The sequence below is a fragment of the Passer domesticus genome, chromosome 8 (assembly GCF_036417665.1).
Source record: "Passer domesticus isolate bPasDom1 chromosome 8, bPasDom1.hap1, whole genome shotgun sequence".
NCBI classification, from domain to species: domain Eukaryota; kingdom Metazoa; phylum Chordata; class Aves; order Passeriformes; family Passeridae; genus Passer; species Passer domesticus.
In genome coordinates, this window is record NC_087481.1 from 26313729 (window position 1) to 26326380 (window position 12652).

General features: G+C 67.9%; 4 protein-coding genes across 5 annotated transcripts; 2 read left to right on the forward strand and 2 right to left on the reverse strand.

Annotated features, from left to right (window-relative positions):
- Window positions 1-142: 142 nt before the first annotated feature.
- On the forward strand, window positions 143-2604 carry PRAP1 (proline rich acidic protein 1). 2 transcript variants are annotated; one of them, XM_064429893.1, is made up of 4 exons: window positions 143-284; window positions 1566-1638; window positions 1737-1795; window positions 2154-2604. In XM_064429893.1, exons 2-4 carry the CDS (start codon window positions 1570-1572, stop codon window positions 2485-2487), a joined length of 462 nt encoding a protein of 153 aa, XP_064285963.1. In that variant the 5' UTR covers window positions 143-284; window positions 1566-1569; the 3' UTR covers window positions 2488-2604. The 2 variants fall into 2 exon arrangements, with proteins under 2 accessions (XP_064285963.1, XP_064285962.1); XM_064429892.1 differs by lacking the exon at window positions 143-284 and adding an exon at window positions 1416-1456.
- Window positions 2605-2948: 344 nt separating this feature from the next.
- Window positions 2949-5209, reverse strand: ECHS1 (enoyl-CoA hydratase, short chain 1). The gene is made up of 8 exons (XM_064429884.1): window positions 5077-5209; window positions 4223-4420; window positions 4025-4152; window positions 3845-3944; window positions 3641-3745; window positions 3444-3563; window positions 3290-3357; window positions 2949-3194 (listed from the first exon to the last, which is right to left on the reverse strand). The coding sequence occupies exons 1-8, from the start codon at window positions 5195-5197 to the stop codon at window positions 3129-3131; spliced, it is 906 nt and encodes a 301-aa protein (XP_064285954.1). The 5' UTR covers window positions 5198-5209; the 3' UTR covers window positions 2949-3128.
- SPRN (shadow of prion protein) lies at window positions 5196-6646 on the forward strand. Its single transcript, XM_064429890.1, has 2 exons — window positions 5196-5599; window positions 5950-6646. The coding sequence occupies exons 1-2, from the start codon at window positions 5196-5198 to the stop codon at window positions 6365-6367; spliced, it is 822 nt and encodes a 273-aa protein (XP_064285960.1). The 3' UTR covers window positions 6368-6646.
- On the reverse strand, window positions 6644-12355 carry LOC135306262 (uncharacterized). Its single transcript, XM_064429894.1, is given in 16 exon segments — window positions 6644-7122; window positions 7215-7327; window positions 7406-7487; window positions 7581-7629; window positions 7631-7678; window positions 7806-7867; window positions 7947-8037; window positions 8674-8730; window positions 8816-9080; window positions 9195-9261; window positions 9344-10009; window positions 10491-10603; window positions 10680-10935; window positions 11150-11349; window positions 11429-11921; window positions 12211-12355. Coding segments are annotated over 16 exon segments (2805 nt in total). The 3' UTR covers window positions 6644-7024.
- Between the last annotated feature and the right edge of the window lie 297 nt (window positions 12356-12652).

The following is a 12652-nucleotide window of genomic DNA, read 5'->3' on the forward strand; positions in this document are numbered from 1 at the left end:
TTAAGGAAACTGTCCTGCAGCTGAGGCTGCACAGGACTGGGTTATTTTTTCCCTCTTGGAGGTAAAAAAAATGGATTAAAGAAGTTACAAGATGACAATGTGACTGTATGGAAGCTGGAATAACTGAGAAAAGAAAATGGGGGGAAGAACCCCATTGGTCCTCAGTTCTGACTTCCTCCATCTCTCTGAAGTCTCCTCTGCACCCCAGCACCTGCTCTTAAAGGTCTGGCTGGGCCAGGAGAAGCATTTTCACAGGGAGTTAAAATAAAGTGACTTCCAACCAGGTGAATAAATAAAAGGCATTTTTAAATTTTTACAAAATTGCTTCATAGTGAGTGTAAGTGCTGTTTGGAAGCCCAGGCAGAGTCAGGCTTGTGGAATGAACCTCCCTCCCTTTGCTGCAAATGCTGCCAAAATCAGGTTGGGATGGAGGAGGTTGTTTTCCCTCTTGCCTTTCCCTTCCTTTGTAATCTCGTCCTCCTGGAAAAAAACTGGAAACACAGCCACTGGTCTTGGGCTCCTGGTGAATCCTGACACTCAAAAATTGTGCGTAAGGGGAAAAAAAATAGATTTCTGGAACAATGTTTATCCAAGAAGCTTAGGATCTATAATTGCAATTTTTTCCCTTCCCCCTCTCTGCGAGGAATAGAAGATCAAAGGGGCTTTGAAAAATCCTTGCAAATGGGAGCAGGGAATGATGTTTACGGAGATGCAGGAGATTTCCCAGTGAGTTTTAAAAAGCTTTGCTCTGTTTAAAACTCATCCAGCTTGTCCAGCCCTAATCCCTGCTTCGTGGGCTCTGTGGAGTGCTGTCTCCAGCAGGCAACCCCTGCAGCCACACAACTGCCCTCTGAGCAGGGACCAAAAATCACTTCCCAACACTAAAGCCCTGCATGAGGCTCTTCCCCCACACTGGAATATCTGGGAATGGGAAGCAGGCCCCACGCTTCTGGAGATGCCTGCAGCCTTGGCATGTGATGGTACAAAGGTCAGGCAGCAGCCCAGCCTGCTCTTCCTTACTGTGGTCAGGTCCAGGAGTTCTGACCTGGGAATTCCTTGTTCCCAGAGCCCAGGGGCCCCGAGTGCCTGCCCTTGCTGTTGGGAAACAAATTGAAGTTACTGATGGTCTCTCTTCTGGGCCACCAGGTTTTCCCAGAGTCCATGGACAACAAAGTACATCCCAGCTGGCCACTGCCTGACAAAAATCCTTTTTTCAAGCCAAAACTTGAATTTCCCATCTCTCCAGAGATGGTGCACTGGCAGGAGGACACGGACCTGCCTGGAGAGCCCAGGGGTGCACGGGGTGCCATGTCCCTGAGGAGTGGGACCTGGATCCACCCGGGGCAGGGAGGGACACGGGATGGGCGGCAGCGGGACCTGGCTCCACCCAGTGCCACCAGGCTGCCACGGGGCGGGCAAAGTGCGAGGCAGGTGTGACAAAAGGCAGCACGGACAGGTAGGTCTCTGCCAGCCCCGGTGGGCACGGGAGGAGCTGTGGCCACGGGAACAGGTGTGGGCCAGCACGGCTTGTGCCACCTCTCTCTGCCATCTCTTCTCCACTCCAGGACCATGGGGCTCTGCAGTGTGACCATCCTGCTGGGCACGGCCCTCCTGCTGCTGGCACCCGGCGGCACCCAGGTGAGCCCTGCCTCGACCTGCCCTCCCGCTGTCCCCTCTGCTGAGGGGACCCCCGTGTGACCCGTGCCCCCCCTCGGAACCCCCTTGTCTCCCCACAGGCTCTGAGCAGCTCTTGGTGGAAGGACCTGGCCACAGAGCAGGATTTGGCTGAGGAAAGGTAAGAGGTGCTCCCATCAGGCTTGCAAAAACCAATCAAAATGAAAAGTGTTTCGGGGGGGAATAAATTGTTGCTTTGTGCCCCCCTTGTTGCTTTGTGCCCCCCAAAATTAAGGGGTTCCTAGCTCCATCTCCCTTTCTCCACAAATTATGTAAACTCCCTGAGCATCCAGCTGGTTTCTCTATTCCTTTTGTGAAACAAATATTTAAGTTAGCCCCTTTGCACCCTGAGATCCTAACTTGCTTCCTGGGGTGTGGGCAACCTCACCATGGTCCCTGCACTCCACTTGGTGGGATTCTCTTGGGACAGGGAGGGTATTTGGCAACCTCTCCTCTAGGATTTTGTTCCCCTCTTGCAGCATCCTGGGCGTAGGTGAGGAGGGTGAACCAGGTATAAAGGTCTTCTCCAGCAGTGCCTGGGCTCAGAGGGGCCCACCCCAAGTCCAAGCAAGACCAGAAGAGGATGGTGACCACCTCGACCACCCCCAAGATGATGGCAGGGAGGCCAGTGCCCGTGTGCCATTCTGGATGCCAGTCCCGAAGGTGCAGAATGGCCCGGAGGAGGACCGTGACCACCTGTACCACCCCCAGGACAATGCCAGGGAGGTCAATGCCCGTGTGCCACTCTGGATGCCGGTCCCGAAGGTGCAGAATGGCCCAGAGGAGGATCTTGACTACATCCACCACGGCTGAGTGGAGATGTGCCCGGGCTGTGAAATGAAGGGGGGGAGCTGCCCCTGGGGTTTCCTGGGGAAATTTGTCCCTTCCTACCGAGCCTTAAGCCTCACCAATAAAGCCATCTCCTCTCCATGTCCTGGTGGGCTCCTCATTACTGCCAGAAACCTTCCGCTAATTGCAGGGCCTCCAAACCTGCAGGAACTCCCTCAGGATTACCCCAAGGCACCAGGCAGGGTGAGGATGATGCCCTGGGACAGGAAACTCAGCCCAGGTGAGGCTGAGGCAAACTCAGCACATTGGCTGTGCCCCAGAAGGTGCCACAGGCTGTTCCCTTCCTGGGGAACACCCAGACCTATGCTCCACGAGGCTGCTCGTGCCCAGCCCAGCATCAGAGAGCAGTGAGGGAGCGTGGGGGGGCTCAGTGAACCCCCACATTTCCCAGCCAAGGCAGGACCTCGCAGCAAGGACGCCCCATCTCCCAGCAGCACCTAGAAAACCCTTTAATAGCGAAGGCAGAGGTGGTCCCCACTGCTGGCTGTCACCCCAGGTGTGGCTCCCCGACGGGTCCCGGTCCCCTCTGCGGGGTAAGGCGGGGGTGGACAGGCTGCAGGAGGCCGTGGGGACCTGCACCACCCCAGGGACCTGCAGCTCCGGGCTCAGCTGTCGGTGAAGTTGGCCTTGCGCTTCTCCACGAATGCCGTCATCCCCTCCTTGCGGTCACTCTGGGACAAGCAGAGAGGTGAGGTGACAGTGAGGTTCGGGGGGGCTGCAGCGACCCTGTTATCCCGCATGCCACGGGGCTGATCCCCCTACTCACGGTGGCAAAGGTGGCGTAAAACAGGCGCTTCTCTGTCTTGTTCCCCTCTGTCAGCGTCGTTTCGAAGGCTGAAAGCAAGGGAGAAGTTGGGGAGCCCCCTCCGCCTGGCTTTGCAGCCCCCACAAGGAGCTCCCAGTTGGCCCCCAGCCCCTACCAGCATTGACTGACTCCTTTGCCATGGCAGCCACCAGCTTGGAGTTGCTGGCGATCTTCTCAGCGCAGGCAATGGCTGCATCCAGCAGCTTCTCCACAGGGTACACTTTGCTGACCAGACCTAGGATGCGCAGTGGGAAGTGGGGGGATGGCTCCCAGCCAGACCCCTGCAGTGCCAGGGCTGTCCCACGCCCCTACCTGCCTCCTTTGCCTCCTTTGCCGAGATCCGCTCCCCGGTGAGCACCATCTCCATTGCCAGCGACTTCCCCACTGCCCTGGTCAGCCTCTGCGTCCCGCCGGCGCCTGGGGCGTTTAGGGAAGGGAGAGGTCCAGAGAGGAGGGCTACCTGGGTGTCCCCACCCCAGCTGGGATGGCAGCCCCTGGCAGGGGCCTGCTGCTCACCTGGGATGGTTCCCAGCAGGATTTCGGGTTGCCCAAACTGCGCCTTCTCCCCGGCGTAGATGATGTCGCACATCATGGCCAGCTCGCAGCCGCCTCCCAGCTGGCACAGGGGAGGCACAGATGGGTCAGGGGGAGCCGGGGTGGGGGCAGGGGGTGCAGGGAGACGTGGGGGACACTCACGGCGTAGCCATTGACGGCGGCGATGATGGGTTTGCGGACAACGGAGACCTTGTCCCAGCCGCCCAGGAAGCCACCGCTGTAGCACTCCTGGAAGGTTTTATTCTGCATCTCCTTGATGTCTGCGCCGGCTGCAAAGGGAAGCGCAGTGGGACGCCAATCCCCTCCAAAACTTTGGGGTGAGCAGAGACCCCGTCCTACCTGCGAAGGCTTTCTGGCTGCCGGTGAGGACGATGGCTCCCACCTCCGGGTCGCTCTCCATGGCCTCCAGCGCCCGCCGCAGCTCTGCCATGAGCCCCTCGCAGAGCGCATTGAGCGCCTGCGGCCGGTTCAGCTGGATCAGCCCCACGTTCTTCTGTGCCCCCGTCTTCTGCACCAGCAGGTACTGGAATGCAGCCCCTGCCCGCCACACCAGCACTGCCCCGTTAGCGCACCGGCTGCCGGGCACCGGGCGGACCCCCGGCCACCCTCGGCAACGCCTGGCCACCGTCACTCCGTGCTATTTAAAGGCGACCTTGATGCCAGCGGTCACCGGCAGCCGGCGGGATGGGCTCGGAGGAGCTCCCAGTGCCACCCTACCCCGCGAAGATGAAGCCCCGTGTCCCGCCGGTGCTGGCACAGTGTGCGTGCTCCGCGCACCCAGCGCCAGCCCAGCGGCCCCGGTGCCCGGTGCCCTGGTATGCAGCGCCGCTGCCCATACATGGCGCAGCGCCCCGGTGCTCGGTGATGGGCTCTGGAGCGCAGCTCCGGAACCACGTGCAACTCGCCGGGCACAGGCCCGGTGCCGGGACCGTCCCTTGCGCTGGGTCCCGGTGCCCGGTGCTGTGGCCCTGGTGCACAGCCCTGAGTCTCCGTGCCCGGCGCTGGGACCGTACACTAAGTAGGGACACGGTGCCCGGTGCCGTGGCCTGGTGCGCAGCCCAGCGACCACGAGCAGGTCGATGGGCACATGCCCGTCCGGGGCTACGACCGTGCCCGGTGCAGCGACCCGGTGCCCGGCGCTGAGCACTGCTTGGGCCAAGCCCACCCCCCCGCGGTGCCCCCCCGGTGCTCACCGGCGCTGCAGCCCCGAGCGCCGCAGGGGGCGCGGAGCGGCGGCGGGAGGCGCGCTCGGGGCAGCGCGGCACGGGCGGCGGCGGCGGCGGGCCGCAGGAGCGCTCGCAGCGGGGCGGCCATGGCGGAGCGCGCAGCGAGCCCCGCCCCTCCCGCCGCCGCCCATTGGTGCAGCCGGCCCCGCCCCGCGAGGCGCCGTCCCCATTGGCCGAGGCGGGGCGGCGGGGCGGGGCCGGGACCCCCGAGCCGTGGGAGGGGGCGCGGGCCCCATGGCCGCCCCGAGCGGGGGTCCCGCCGTGCTGCCCGCGGGGCGCGGGCGGGGCCGGGCCGGAGGGCTGTGCGGGGTTCAGAGCCGCCGCGGGGAACGGGAAGGGAAGGGGAAAGGGTGAGGAGGGGGGATTCCCCGCCGCCCCCCGCGCGGGGAGCGGGGGGGAGTGCGGGGGGCGCGGCGGGAGCGCGGCAGCGGGAGCGCGGCCAGGGAGGAGCGGAGAGGAGCGGAACGCGCCGGCGGCACCCCCGGCTCCGGTGAGCCCCGCGGGCGGGGAGGGAAGGGAGGGTTGTGATGTGCCCTGCGGCGGGGTGTGTGCGGAGCCGGGGACACGCGTGGGTGCGAGCGTGTGCGGGAGCACCCTCCCCGCGGCTGTGCGGAGCGTCACCCGCAGGGTTCCGCGGGGCGCGCGTGTGCGGGAGCATCATCCCCGGGGGTGGGGGCAGCGCGTTTATGCAACGCGCGGGGAGCGGCGTGAGCCGTGACACACGCGTGCGCGGCCGCGGCACACCCGGGGAGCGGGACACGGCGGAGCGCGGTCCCCCGCCCGCGGCCGGGCGCGGCTGAGCGGCGGGGCTCTCCCTCCCTCCCTCCCTCCCTGCGGCAGGTGCGGGATGCGGCGGAGCGCGGCGGCGTGCTGGGCGCTGGTGCTGCTGGCCGCCACCTTCTGCGACACGGTGGCCGGCAAGGGTGGGCGCGGCGGCGCCCGCGGGGCGGCCCGCGGCGCGGCGCGGGGGGCGGCCCGCAGCCGGCCGAGGGCGGCCGTGCCCCGGTACGGCTCCGCCGGGGCGGCCCTGCGCGTGGCGGGGGCGGCGGCGGCGGGAGCGGCGGCCGGCGTGGCGGCGGGGGCGGCTCTGCGCCGGGCCCGGCTGTCCGGAGAGCTGCAAGCGGCAGACGGCGTCGAGTACCGCGACGGCAACTGGACGGCGGCCGCCAGCGCCTGGACCTCGGCCGCGCCCGCCGGGACCCCGCCGAGCCGGGCGCTGCCCTGGCTCTGCCCGCTGGCCGCCCTCCTCCGCCGCTGATGGATTTCGGGGGACCTGACTGTGCCCGGTGCACCCAGGACGCCGCGAGGACCGGCCGCCCCGCACGGGGCTGAGCCCCATGCCCCGGGCGAGCAGCGGCTCCCGGGGCGATGGCCACCCACCGCCGGCGGGGCAGGACCCCCGCGGAACACCCCCCAGCACCACCCCTCCGCACCGAGCCGAACCCCGCCGGCTCGGGCACCCTCTGCACCGCGCCCCCGTCCGTGGCCTCGCCGTGTCCGGAGGCCGAGGAGGCGGCAATAAAATTGGGCGAAAGAAGGTGTGGCTGGATGCGGGGCGAGGGGCGGGACCCTGGGATGGCCAGCGCCCGGCCCCTGCCCACATAAGCTTTATTTCGGGATGGAAGCTCCACAGCAGGCCAAACCCAGCGAGGAAACAGCTCCCTGGCGAGGAAGCGGCTCCCTGGCGGCTTCCAGGTGCCAGCCGGAGGCACCAGCCCTGCCCCGGGCTCTCCGGGGCGGGCACAGCTCTCCACGCGAGCATCGCAACAGCGACACCACAGGGCATCCTGTCCCTCCGGCCTCTTCCCAAATCCGGGGACAGCGCTGGCAGAGGGCTTTAATCACACCCCACAGCTCCCTGCCGAGGTGTCCCCAGTCCCCAGGGCTGCCGGCAGTGCCTGTCCAGTGACAGGTGTCAGTCCAGTGTCACCCTGCCCAGGCGCCCTGCTCGGAAGTCCCGCAGGAACTCGTAGGCAGCAGCTGGGTAGTTGAGCATCATCATGTTGACATTCCCTGGAGGTGGCAGTGGATACAGGAGTGTCAGCACAGCCTAGAGCTGCCCTGGGATCCCCAACACTCCCATCCCTGCACCCCGGATCACCCACCTGTGCCCGTGAGCACCTTCACCTTCTGCGTGCGGCCCTGGCTGAGGGCCACGTGCTTGAGCAGGGCCTCGATGCGGTCGCAGGGCTGGCCCAGCCCGTAGCGCTGCACGTACCTGCCAGAGGACACGGCTCACACCCCCACAAGCCCTGGGCACGGCATCTCCACCACCCTCCGGGGGTGCTTCCCCCACCTGAACTGCTGCTGCTTGTTCAGCGTGTACAGCAGGTAGTCGGCCATGATGTCCTCCCCCACCAGGTGGTCATGGATGGCTCCTGGAAAAGAGGGTGAAGCCCCAGCTTCCCTGAGCCCTGCTGGGCCCTGGCCAAGCCTCCTCCCAGGGCTGTGTGACCCCAGCTCTGGCTCACCACACAGTGCCAGCTTCATGCCCGTCTCCACGTCCCCCAGGCGGGGGGGGCAGCACGCCGGGGGTGTCCACCAGGTACATGCGGGGCTGCTCACACACCTGCCAGCACTGCCAGTTAGCGCCACGCGGCTAACGAGCCAGGCGCCGAGCTTGAGTCAAGCTCTTGCTGCAAAGGGGACCCGAGCAACCCTCCAAGACCAGCCTGGAGGTCTCCTGGATGCAGTACCTGGATCCTGGAGAGCACTGCCTTGGTGATGCCTGGCTCGCCCCCCACCGCGGTGGCGCTGCCTGGGGGCACACACACGCTCAGGGACACAGGTGACACCGTGCCCGCTGCTCCCCGAGCCCTGGCACCCTGCAGGAGTACCCTTCTTGAGGTGCAGCCTCCGCAGGGAGTTGATGAGCGAGGACTTGCCCACGTTGGGCACGCCGATCACCAGGATGTTGTGCTCGCAGCTCTGCAAGCCAGGGGGACACGGGCAAGGAGCAGCTGGTCACCAACCACCCCCGTGCAGCTGGCACGGGGAAACATCCCAGTGTTTGCCCTGCCAGGCACTTCTGGCACACGTGGGAGCAGCCCTGTGCCGTGGCTGGAGAGGGGGGTCACCCTCAGCACTGTACTGGGGACAGTTTTGGGGCACCACAATATAAAAGAGATGTGAAGCTGCCAGGGAGTGTCCTAAGGAGGGACACAAGGATGGGGAAGGGTTTGGAGGGTCACACAGGGGCTGGCTGAGGGAATTTGGTTTGTTCCCAAACAAACTGGAGCAGGTCAGACCTCACCAGGGGCTGCAGCTCCTCCCCAGGGCAGCCCTGAGCTCTGCTCTGTGACAGGGACAGGACCAGGGAATGGCTGGAGCTGGGCCAGGCTGGAGATCAGGGAAAGGTTCTGCTTCCCTGAGAGGGTGCTGGGCACTGCCCAGGCTCCCCAGGGAATGGGCACAGCCCCGAGGCTGCCAGAGCTCCAGGAGGGCTTGGACACTGCTCCAGGGATGCCCAGGGCGGGGTTGTTGGGGTGTCTGTGTGGGGCCTGGATGCTCTTTGTGGGTCCCCTCCAACCCAGGGCATTCTGTGACCCCTGTGCAGTGCCTCACCTCGGCCCTGTGGTAGCGCGGGCCATCGGCCACCAGCCTGGCAACCACGGGGACAACCTGCAGAGGGACAGGGCTGTCACCGAGGGCTCTCCAAGGGGCTGGGAGCTCACTGTGGGGCAGGGCTGGGCTGCTGCCCCACTACCTTCTTGACGTTGACATCGTGCTGGCAGTCAGTGAAGACGACGTGCGAGCATCCCTGCTGCCTCAGCTGCTCCAGAACCGCCTGCAGGGCACGGGAAGAGGCACTGCTGTCACCTGCGGGTGACACCGCCGCTGCCCCGCCCGGCCCTGCCCCGGTGCTCACCGGCTGCCGCCGCGGATCAGCCAGATCCATCTTGTTCAGCACCAGGACGTGGGGGCGGATGCCCAGCGCCTCCTGCAGCGCGGGGTTACGGCCCGACAGCGGGATGTGCCTGCGCTAAGGACACCGACTGCAACAGCGTAGCGGGAGGGGGGCGGAGGGGAGGGGCAAGGGCGCTCTGGAGGGACAAGGGAAGGGTTCCCCGGCAGCCGTGGAGGATATTCGAGCGTCGTGCACCTCCACCAGGCAGTCGGCGCGGCGCAGCGCCAGCCGCATCTGCCGCAGGCCTGCAGCACACACAGCGCGGCGCGCGGTGAGCGCTCGGCGGCCGCGGCGGGCAGCTCGACCCGCCGCGCTGCCGCCCCTCACCTTTCGCCATGTGCCGCGGGAACCACGAGGCCACATCGCGGCCGCCGAACTCGAAGCGCTCCCGGAACGCGGCCGGGCCCGTCCCCGCCGCCCTCAGCGCGGCCCACACCCGCATGGCTGCCCGCGTCACTTCCCGCGCGACCGGAAGCCGCCTCAGCCACAGCCATGGCGGAGCCGCCGCCGCCACCGGGGCCGCAGCGGGGCTCGGCCGCACCTCCCGGCGGCACGGGGAGTGCCGGGGCTCACGGCGTGCCCCCCGCGGGCCCCGGCACGCCCCCCGGCACTCCCCGTGCCGCCGCTTCTGAGCCTCAACCCCCTCGCCCGCCCGGCCCGGAGGCTGCCCCGCGGCCGGGCCCGACGCAGGACCCGCTGGACGACCCCCGCTACACCATCTCCAGCACCAACTGGTATTAAACGCACCGCGCAGCCCGCCCCGCCACGCCACGCAGAGGAGGCAGCCGCCGGCGCGGAGGTGTCTCAATAAAGGAGAGCGGAGGGCAAAGCACCGCGGTTTATTTCGCTGCCTCACGACTGAGGCGCGGGCACGGGCGCCTGGAAGAGCTGGTTGAGCCGCTCGGCCTCCCGCCACCCCGAGAGCAGCGCCCCGTGGGTGGTGGAGTAGAAGGTGCGGTGCGTGGCCTCGCCGGCGAAGAGGAGCTGCAGGGGCTGCGGAGAGGCGGGGGGTGAGCACAGCGGCCGGGCCGGGCTGGGGCAGCCTCGCCCCGCGGGGCACGACCGCTGTAAAACCCAACCCGGGCACTTCCCCTTCCCCAGGCACCCGGCCCGCGCCCCCAGCAGGCGGGGAGGAGCCGCCTGTCCAGGATTTTGCGGGAATGCCCCCTCCCCGTGGAGCTCAGCGGGCCACCTCCCTGTTCCCACCGCTGTCTGTCCCCCCCGGGGCTGAGCCCTCACCCGGGGGTCGCGGGGGTCCTCGGGCAGGGGCTGTGCCAGCACATCGATGTCGTCCCCCGAGCTGCCGACGGCCACGTAGCTGTAGGAGCCGCGGGTGTAGGGAGCGCTGTGCCAGCGGGAGCGGAGCACGCTCCTGGGCGCGGGCAGGTCGGGGTTCCCTGCGGACGGGGCTCGGGGCTAGCACCGGGAGATGCCCGGGGCAGCGGCGGGGAGGGAGGGCGGGCGGGGCGGGCACCTGTCATCGTGCGCAGCACGCGGGTCATGGCGCTCAGCACCTCGGCGTCGCTCAGCGTCTCCATGTGCTCCGACTCCTTCCCCGCGATGAAGCCGCACAGGACGTGGCCGTGCCTGGGGCGGGAAGGCGGCGCTGGGAGCTCTGCCCCTCCCCGTGCCCGCCAGCACGCCCGAATCCCCGGGCACCTACTGCTCTGGCGGCTGCAGCACCACGAATCCGATGAGCTTCTTGAACCAGTTGGCCTCCAGGTCAGCGTCGGGCTCCTCTAGCGGCGACTCGTCCTCCCACACCACTTCCAGGAGCTGCTGCTCGGGCTCCCAGAAGGGCTGCTCGAACTCCAGGAAGATCTTGTTGTTGGTGCCGAAGCCCAGGCTGCGAACGGCCCGTGCTTTCCGCTCGGGAAGGGGGGGCTGGAAGAACTCCTGGTGGCGCTCCTTGAGGAAACCTGCGGCCACGAGTTTGGGCAGGCTCTCAGCCGGGCTCCTGAAGGGTGTCTGAGATGCTCTGACCTCCCCAAACCCCTTCCCAACCTCTTCCCAGCGGGAGAGGGGAGGCTGGGAAGGGGTTTAGGCAATCCCTGCCCTCCACTTGCCCGTCTCCAACCGTGCCAGCTGGTGGGAGGGCAAGGGCAGGGCGGGGGAAGGTGTTGGTGTCCTCACCCAGCGGGACAGTGACGATGACGTGGTCGGCAAGGAAGACGTCTCCGTCCTCGCACTCCACCCGCACGGGGAACACCCTGCCGTCGTCCCCTTCCTCTCGGAAGGACCCTTGCCAGTGGATGGTCTTCACCGCCTTGTTGAACAGCACGGTGCCCTCGGGCAGATCCGAGAGCAGGCGCTCGGCCAAGCTGCTGTAGCCTCTGCGGGAGGAGTCACGGCTGGGGACGGGGCGGCCCCCGGCACGCTCCTCCGTGCGCCGCTCCGGAGCCCCGCGCTTACCCTGGGAAGGTGCAGTCCAGGCCGGGCAGCGACACGTACTCCCCGAAGGGCTCCAGGCCCACCAGGTCCATGCTGTGCGTCCCGCTGATGCAGCACTCCAGCTTGAGGCAGGCGGCGAGCACGGCCAGCTGCAGCCGTCGGGCATCCTCCTGGCCGCCCGCCATGGTGGGCACCGTGCGGGCGATCTCTGCCCGCACGTACTGGCCCACGCTGGGCCACGGAGGCTCCTTGGAGCCCTGGAAAGCGCGGGTGGAGGCCAGGAGCGCGTAGAAGAGGTCGCGGGCTTCGCGCACTGCCTTGGGGTTCAGCACCTTCCCCGAGCTGCCGTAGGTGACGGACGGCATCGGGGGGTGGCCCCCCGCCTCCACCTGCTGGTTCTCCTCGCGGGCGGCCTCCGGGCCCAGCAGGCCGTAGCGGGAGGCCAGGCAGAACACGGGATTTCCCGGCGAGGGGCCGTGGATCCAGTGTGCCCCCATCTCCGCCAGCCCCGACGCTGCCGGGAGGGAGAGCGGGTCACGCCGAGCCGTGCCCGCGGAGGAGCCCTGGGGCGCAGCGGGACCCCCGTGCCCCCGGAAGGGCCGGAGCCGGCGGCCCCGCCGCCCCGCTCCGTCCCATCCCCGCGTGCTCGCGGGACCGGCCGCCCCCGCCACGTGCCCGGCCCGGCCCCACGGGCCGGGGGCAGGCGCGGCAGCTCCCGCATCCCGGCACGGCCGCCCCGGGCCCGCCCCCCGGTGCCGCCCACCCCCGGTTCCCGCAGCCCGCCCCGGCCTCCCCGCCCGTACCGAAGGGGCGGGTGCAGACGCGGCCGCCGGCGCGGGCCGCCGCCTCCAGCAGGCGCAGGGAGCCGTGTCCGCGGAGCCGCTGGACCGCCCCCAGCCCCGCCAGCCCCGCGCCCACCGCCAGCATCCGCGGGCCGCTGCCCTCCATGGCCGCCCGCGCCGGCCGGTACCGCCCTCCGCCGCCGCCGGCACCGCCCGCCGCCAACGGCACCGCCCCTGGAGCGCCCGAGCTCGGCCGGGAGGGAAGCGGGCAGGGAGCGATGGAGGCAGGCACGGATGGGTGCCCGTGGGTCCCGGTGGGGGAGGAAGCAGCTGCCTGAGCCCATGGAGGGCAGGGGGAGGCCGGGGGGGAGAGGGATCCCTCTGGAGTAGGGGCAGCCCTGGGACCACCTCCCCACCCTCCTGCTCTCCCATTCTGCTCCCGCTCATCCACCTTAGACGGGGG